Source organism: Ceratotherium simum, chromosome 23 (genome assembly GCF_057802395.1).
Source record: "Ceratotherium simum simum isolate JZ-2026a chromosome 23, ASM5780239v1, whole genome shotgun sequence".
NCBI classification, from domain to species: Eukaryota; Metazoa; Chordata; class Mammalia; order Perissodactyla; family Rhinocerotidae; genus Ceratotherium; species Ceratotherium simum.
This window is the reverse complement of record NC_141922.1, coordinates 46,780,245-46,789,122: the sequence shown is the minus strand read 5'-3', so window position 1 is coordinate 46,789,122 and position 8,878 is coordinate 46,780,245. Positions and strand designations below refer to the sequence as shown.

Here is an 8,878-nt window from a genome sequence, read left to right as displayed (position 1 = left end):
CCATGGGGCAGTCCCAAAAGAATACAGGCTTTTTATTTTTCTGCTTTTCACATAGTACTCCACCTCAAGTCAAACACATGTACCTTTACCAAAACATAAAGAACCTTAGTATTTATTTAAATTTGTAACTGAGCATGTAATATGGATAAAAAATTCAAATCCATTACAAATCTTTTTTAGCATTTTTTGCTATTTAATAACCATTTTAATAAATATTGCTATTATAAGAAGTTATATTAAGACTCATTATATGTCAATTTCCTCATATTTAATATGTAATATTCCTACTCAGTCTTATGATTTCATGTTAATTACAAAAAAGAACATAAATACATGTAATAATATTTTGTTAATATAAGATGCTCTAAAATTAATAAAGTGGGATATAATATCAAATTCATAAAAATATTTTTTAAACTAGAGTATTCTATTCTTTGTGAAATGAATGCTTGGGGCAAACATTTTGTTAATTTCCTTTCCACAGATGAGTTACAGACAATGAACAGCAGGGGGCACAAAAATTCAAAAGTTATTCTCTACAAAGCAGAGCACAATGAAATCCCATGCTGTAGTGGAAAGCAGATAAATTTTGGAGGCAGACAAACTGATTCCAACTGGCTCTATCACATATAGGCTGAGTGACCTTTATCTAATTATTTAACCTCTCTGAAGTTCTTCAATGGTAGAATCATGCTAAGTATGACGTAGAAATTAAATATTAACATATGCAAGGCTGCTCAATAAGCACTAGGGTTTCTTCTTCAGGGCTTGTTACATATATGTGTACGTGTGCACCAAAAACACATAGAATAAATGCAAATTTAGATTTTATAGTAATTTGTGCAGACCATGAACATGGAAATGGCTGTAGAGGTTCATGATAGCATACGAGCACACACATAGCTAGATCAAAACTAAAGAAAAGAAATGGTGGTATTGACTCAAAAACAAAGCTTTCTCTATAAGAGAAAATGTGAATGCACAGAAAGTGGACGTAAACACGTGTGTATACTTTCAGCGTGGTGTAGTGTAGAGTTTCTCAGAGTGTGATCCAGGAGAAACCTACATCAAAATCATCTGGGAGTGCTTGCTTCGAATGCAGATGCCTGTCCTACTCAAAATCTACTTTTTCAGATCTATGGGAGTGGCACTTAAACTTCTTCTGGTAAAAGAGAAACAAGAATACTTGCTGCCTAGGGTCTAGGGTTCCTGTGAATATTAAACATCATGTGTTGTGAGGCTAGTACTATACCTGACAGATACCATTATCAGGATCTTTTCTTCTAAAAATCACATATGTATACTCACAAATGACTTGCTCAAGAATACCTGACCATGGTTCCATTTTTCCCCTATTTTTTAAGAAGAACTAAGCCATTTTTTACTATTTTGGACAGCAGGGGACAAACAAATCCTTCCTTTTCTGATTAGTAGATATGGTATATTCTTTCAAATGACATTTTCCCAGCATGTCTGTGCTCCACATCTGTACTAGGCACTAGAAGGCAAGCTCTACTTTCAATAAAACTGAGTAAAAAGTCTCATAAATTTGGATTTAATTAATTAAAAATTGAGGGTAATTCATATAGGATTAAGCTTAAATATATAATTTGTGAACTTTAAAACTTAAAGTTTTATCAATGAAATTCACTGGTTTGGGTTTTAATAAATTTATTTTAAAACTCTTCAAGAATCTAAATGAAAATGTAACAGATATTGATGTACTCATCACATAACATTCTTACCTATTGATCAAAAGCAAAACTTAAACTTTCCAACTGTTAATGTAGTACAGAAATTTTTAAAGTCATTTATCTTCCATCACCTAGATAACCACACTTAACACTTTAGTGTTCAATTTTCCTTAGTTTTTTCAACACATACACATAAAATCATTTTTTTCAAGAAGTGGATCATACTCTACATATTGATTTGTAATCTGATTTTGTCACACAATATTTTGTGAACCATTTCCAATTCAATAGATGAGAAATTTCCTCATATTTTTAAGATTGCCTATTATTTTATACTATGAGTACACCATCATTTATTTCACCTGTCCTAAATTATTGAATTTTTGAACTTTTTCTTGTTTTTAGTTCCTATTATAAACATAAATATGATAAACATTATTGCACATTCATATTTGTTCTTTTATCCACACCTTTAGGAGAAATTCCTAGAGACAGAATTACTAGGTCAAAGAATATGTGTGTGTGTGTGTAGTTTCTCATATCCTCAACATTACAGGGATATAATCACTCTTTTTCATTCTTTGTTAATATGGTAGGTAAAAAATAATATCTCTTTGTTTTAACTTACATTCTTTGCTTATTAGCGAATTGAAAAGCAAGTTAATTTTTCTTACTTATTGTATTTTGTCTTTTGTGAATTGCTTTTTCATACCGTTAGTCCCTTTCCATATTAAAAAGATTAACTTCTTCTGTTTTGAATTTTGAAAATATCTGTCTTCACCAATTTATCTTTTGGTTTTGCTTATGATTTTTGTCAAACAGGTTTTTTTTTTTTCTTTTAATCATACAATCTATCAATCCTTTCCTATATGATTTCTGCTTTTGGGTTTTACTTGGAAAGTTTTTCCTTAACGTACAATTATATAAATATTCATCTATACATTCTGTACCAAAATATAAAGTCCGACCCAAGGGCATATAAGAATTTAACATACCAATTAATTCAATCATTTATTCATTCATGCAACAAATATCCATTGAGCACATATGCACTAGGCACAGTTCTAAATGCTGGAGATAAAAAAGCAGTGAGCAAGACCACCAAGATTCCTGCTGTCACGAAGTTATATTCCAAAAGAAATATAATCATGCAGCATATAATTTAATGTGGAATTTCAAATTAATGGGAAAAGAATGGATTATTAAATATACAATCCTGTTACAACTAGTTAACCATTAAGAAAAGAAATAAATTAGATTCTTATTTCGTACTTTATGTCAAGTATATTACAAATGGATTTAAAATCTATATTTTATAAATGAAGCCATAAAAATACTAGAAAAAAAACGTGACTGTTATATAAAGGAACATTACATATGTTCTTAAACATGAAAACTATTAAGTACGATCTCAAGGCAATTTTGGAAATGACATTTATAAAAAATGGAACAAAACAGGTAATTTTTGAACAATAATCTTTATTAGTGTATTTTCAAAGGTACATATAATCCTGAGCTACTGCATTTATACATTTATCATTTGCTCTTTGAAGTTTACATGTATTTTGCTCCAAACTCTCTGATGAGTACGGTTTTATACTAATCAGGAACATAAGTAATTAAAATATTATTCTTATCCCTGGAATAGCCAATTAATTTACTCAGATCATCTCATTATCTAATTCTACTACATTAAAGCTTTAGAACATTACTTCTTAATTAAGCTATTTCTTTTTCAAAACTGCAAAGATGGGCAGTGTGACAGCTGATTCCTTAAATCCTAGTGAATTCTTAGAAAACTATGTTGCTTTTTGTCTTCGATCTACTTTCTTGAATAAATTGGGTAATTATCTGAGCAGCTATATTTGAGAAGAATGGTAAAAGTAACTACCTCTAATTTCAACATTTTGGCTAGTGTAAATGTCATAGGCTCCTTTCACATATAAGTAGTCCATAATTATCCCATTAAGAAAAATCTACCATGATCTAATGAAAAGGATGGCAATGTAAATATACCTTTGTTTAAATGGTTAAGTATTATAAAACATGTTATGTGAAATGCTTCCTCCAGGCTCGATAAAGGAATACATACAGTGATTAACATTAAATTTCATAAATCTAGACCAGTACTTTTATAATTGTTAAATTAAAAAACAGACAAAAATGAAAGACAAAAGTCTTGCGATCTTTGAGAAAAAACATTTATCCAACATTATCTCCAACTGTGGACAAATAAATATTTTCATTCTTGTATTTTAAATTACTACCAAAATATTGTATCTTTCTACAAACAACAAAAAACAAGCATACAGTATCTAGAAATGGTTTTTATCTGACAAGAATGTCAAGTCTTTGAAGGTACACTCAATTTTTTTTCCTGAATAAGGTCATTATGATCTTAGGTTAAAGTTACAGTAAGCAGTTCAAGCAAAATGCATATTGCTGAGATTTTAAAGCAAGCAATTTTGATAATGTTTAATTAAAAATGTGAGTATAAATGTGAAGCTATTGTAGAAACATTTATAAACACTTCTTGGGAATACCCACAGATCAGCAAGTAATGGAATAACTGATTTAAAAATAATGAAAAGGTGATGTTATATGTAATGTTTAGTGACAAATCCAAAAATATCTTTAAGAGATGTAAAAAACATGAAAACACAGCTTTATTACTCAGAGCTTGAAAATCTAGCAGCAAAACAAACTATTTGCATATAATGTAGTGCAATGAGCATTTGTTCATAAAAGACTCCCCAAGTCGTGAAACTTGATACATAAATCAGAATAGAATCCATTAGGATAAATGATTTAAAGATGTCCAGAATAGCTTATCAAGAACTGCCAGATATTCTGACCTGCATCACTGAATCATAAACAAGCTTATGCAAAACTGTGTTCTGGATAACTCACTCTTATGGCTCCCCAATAACAAGCTCGGATAAGGCAGACCAAACCTAAGAGATAAGCAATTGCCCAAGAAACATAGGTTGCACGAAATCGCCTTGCAAAATCTTGGGTGCCAACCTAAAATAAAAAGCAATACAAAAACAAAAGGTCAGAAACTTTAAGCAAATATCTGCTTACAGATCTTGTGTTGGCTTTCATGTGATTTTTATGAAATATATCCCTGAGGCCACAAAATTTCTATAAAATACGAGTTGGTGTATTTGTTGACTATCACTGACAGAGTAAAATTTAATAAGACAACGCTACTAGTTATATTAACTATAAATTTTATGAAGTAAACAAAAAAGCCCACTAAAACATGTTATCTCTAAAAGGAATTTAATCCAAATAATTCCTTAGTATTGTGTGACACAATAGGAACATTGCTAATAATATGGGACCAGGAGGAACAAAGGAGCATGGAAAGCAAATGGCAGCAAAACAGATCAGTCCGTTCCTCTTCTCCTGGGATAATCCCCAGGCCAACTGCTTAGCTTCAGTCTCCTCTTAAAAACAAAGTCATCCCCATATTGATAATAAATCTCTGCTTGACTTGAATAAAGAGAAGGATGGTTTTTCAGACCTCCATAGCTGATCGAGCATTGCTTCAGATTCGGCCATGGCAAAATTGGTTCTGGCACTAAATAAAAACAAACGGGCTTTTGTTAAATGGATGGTAAAGTCCCCGATGTCAAGGGCCTTCAGAGGGGTCCTAAGACACCATTTCACCTGGATGGGCAAGCTCCATTAAAACCAGGTCCAGGGATTGGGCTTCAGATTGCCCATAGTCCTTCAGAAGCTTTTGGGCCTGGTATGCCAGGGAGGCAGGCAGGGATCATCAAAGGTTGTCCCAGGCCTCACCATTTACCACTGATGAAGTTAATAGAAAAAATTCTAACAGTGAGTAGAGTAATTAATACTCACAGTTAATCCCACTCCAATGAAAATACATATCATTCCAATGGTAACATATGCACAGCAGCGTCTTCGTGGAAGTGCACTACCCACTGAAGAACTGCAAATTCATGGCAGCAAAAGAGAACATAAGTATTTCCACGAAGATTCTCCATTTCATCTTTATGAGTACTTACCTACGGCTTTAGTAACAGATATACTTCTATTTACTTATGCAACTCGAGAGACAAGAAAATGCATAAAAACATCATTTTTAATGAGTGACATTAATCATAATCATAAATGGTGAATTTGTGATATATTATTATGGCTTTAAAAAAAGGTCAAGCCTTGGAAATTGACAATATCCAAAAAAACCATTGTGGTCAATAATGATCTTCCAAGATAAAAATCTATTTCCAAAAAAGTTTATTCCAGAATGGAAAATAAGTGCTATCTTACAAATAGCATTTGATTTTTTTTCTAAAAAACAGAAGTCATCTTTATTTCATGTCAACATTAAAATTAAAATACTAAATCAATATAGCTGAGATTTCCATATATCCTATGCTTTTTAATTATCAATTCTCCAGTCCTGGAACCAGTCTTTATGTTTATCAATACCCCCATCACTTTAATGTGTTTTAGGTATCATATGTTCCTTTTATGTATATCAAAACTCATACTGAACAATGAGTTCTGGTTGCAGAAGAGGATTTATTTTTCACACCTGTCTATAAGTCTTTGTCCACAAATTAAACAATAACAAACACAATGCTATTGGCTTTTTTACAGTTATAACAGTAATATGCTTACTGTAGAAAATTTGGAAAATAGAGTAAAGAATAAAAAGCAAAAGGAAAATTACCTATAATCCCACCACCATAAATAGTCACTCAATATTTTGGCATATTTTCCTCCAACCAATTTTTGTAATTTACCAATATAGCATAAGCATTTTCCTATGTCATTAAGTATTCTCAAACTGGAATTCTGATGGATGAATGTAACGTAATTTAACCAATTCTCTACTATTGGACACAATGTTTTCGTTATTATAAATAATGCCAGCTAAACATCATTTAAAAGCATTGTGCTTATTTTTCATTGTTTTCTTTTTTTTTTAAAGGGAGTGTCAGCCTTTGGGCCTAAGGAGAGGAGTCAGCGGGATCTGTAGTCACCACCAACAGAAACCAGCTGTGGTTACTTAAGCAGGAAAGGAACTTTTTTTTTTTTTTTTGCCGGGAGAGATTCGCCCTGAGCGAATCCATTGCCAATCTTCCTCTCTTTGTTCTTCCAGTACATAGTTGTATATTCTAGTTGTAGGTCCTTCTAGTTCTTCTATGTGAGCCGCCATCACAGCATGGCTGCTGATGGACAAGTGGTGTGGTTCCGCAACCGGGAAATGAACCTGAGCCACTGAAGCGGAACATGCCAAACTTTAACCACTAGGCCTTCAGGGCCAGCTCTTCACTGTTTTCTTAAGATACATTTTTAGAATTAGGATTACAAAGTTAAAGGGATTAAATTTTTTGAAATCTTTTAATATATACTGCAAGAAGCCTATGAGAAATCCATAAAAGCATATACTGTTATCACATTTCTCAATTGAAATCCCAAATCCAATAGTTTTTAGTCCTCTCCACTTCTAATTTTCAAAATTTTCAAATGATACAAGTATAGCAGAGATCAAACTGCCAAATTACTGCTTTTTTCCTCTTCCTACACATACACATATTAACACATATCATATATCAGGTACTGTGTTAGTGAATGATATAACGAAATATCTGATTTGCCTTTGTATGGCCAGTGTCAACATCATGCCTAGCACACAGTAGTGGCTCAAGGAATGTCTGGTGAATAAATGAAATACAGAAACGCATCACTTACTAGGCATAATCTAGAAATGTGCTATTCCAAAGACATTCATTTTGCAAAACAGAAAAATGATCTTCTTTAAGTCCCAAATCTTTTTAAAAATTGATGAATATTAGTGGAAATATATATCAAACTGTTCTTGAATAGTTAAGTGAAACACAAATATCTGGATGACCTGGGGTCATCCTTAATTGCTGTAGTGTGCAGCTTGCTATCTGGAGTGACTAGGGCACACAAGATTCATTGCCCCTTCATGTGATATTTAGCCTTAGACTAGTTTTAGTTTTAATTCTTATATGTGCATTTGGTTGTTTTCCCTGCCTTAAACCTCACAGCTGGCTGTCATTTCTCATTTACCTGTGTATCTGCCTCTGGCAGTCTAATCTACCATGGATTAAAAGCCAACTAAGCTTATTAGAATTATGTATTGAAGAAATCAAAAGGTTCTAAGTGAATATCGGAACAGCTTTTCTGTAAGCCAAAAGAATACATTAGAGTATATTAATTTCAGTGCATGAATTCTGCTTAGAAAACCCATGCCCATTTTTCATCACTCAACTTAAACAGTCACTACTTCTGGGAAGTCTTTCCAGAAAAGAAATAACCTACTGCTACCCTACAACCCAAGCACCATCTCATCCCAGGGATAAGGCAATGACCAACAAGCACTTACTGCATGGATAATAAAATCTCGTATACATTTAATACATATGTGTTCTGTATGCAATATGTAGTTTTTTGCCTTTTGCATTAAAACTTTATAGGTCTGTGTTAAACTGTATGCTTCTGTGACTTGCCTTTTTTTTCTCAATACTCAACAAGAGACTCTTCCATATTCATATGTGGAGATCTAGTTCATTCATTTTCATGACTGTCCTTAGCTTACTGATTGACAGATGATACTTAAATACTATGGATACTATTCCAGGTAACTATATTTACTGCATATATCTTCTTATATCCTGTGTTTTTTAAAATTTATTTTTAATAACATTTTGATGATGATTTTTTTTTTTTTTTTTTTAAAGATTTTATTTATTTTTTGCCCCCAAAGCCCCAGTAGATAGTTGTATGTCACAGCTGCACACCCTTCTAGTTGCTGTATGTGGGACTCGGCCTCAGGATGGACAGAGAAGCGGTGCCTCGATGCGCACCCGGGATCCGAACCCGGGCCGCCAGCATCGCAGCGCGCGCACTTAACCACCAAGCCACAGGGCCGGCCCATTGATGATGATTTTTTACTAACAAAATCAATGTAATGTAAGATAATTCTATTATAGTTAAACTTGTCAATCTTTTTCTTTAAGGTTTGTGCTTTTTTTTTTTCCCCTTGGTCTAGGAAATTCTTTCCTACTTCTGTTGTAAAAGTATTTTTCTGTCTTTTCTTCTAAAAGTAATAAAATTTTGCTTTTTATATTTATGTCTTGATCAATAAGACCACAGTCTTTATAATTATACATTTT

General features: G+C 32.5%; 1 protein-coding gene and 1 non-coding gene across 6 annotated transcripts in view; both read right to left on the bottom strand.

The window, feature by feature from the left end:
• Positions 1–3,140: 3,140 nt before the first annotated feature.
• Positions 3,141–8,878, bottom strand: part of PIP4P2 (phosphatidylinositol-4,5-bisphosphate 4-phosphatase 2) — a 50,326-nt gene continuing 44,588 nt past the window's right edge. Inside the window, exons 6-8 of one of the 5 annotated variants that reach the window (XM_087447689.1) lie at positions 5,565–5,655; positions 5,224–5,280; positions 4,594–4,718 (exon numbers count right to left, since the gene is read on the bottom strand). In XM_087447689.1, coding sequence (XP_087303815.1) covers positions 5,248–5,280; positions 5,565–5,655 — 124 coding nt within the window. In that variant the 3' untranslated portion in view covers positions 4,594–4,718; positions 5,224–5,247. Of the gene's footprint in view, positions 4,719–5,180; positions 5,281–5,564; positions 5,656–8,878 lie in introns of those variants that run through there. The other 4 variants (XM_087447687.1, XM_087447686.1, XM_004431158.2 and 1 more) reach the window with 4 other exon arrangements.
• Positions 6,189–6,313, bottom strand: LOC147914026 (small nucleolar RNA SNORA40). Its single transcript, XR_015555998.1, has one exon. It is a non-coding gene; the product is annotated as a small nucleolar RNA SNORA40 (small nucleolar RNA).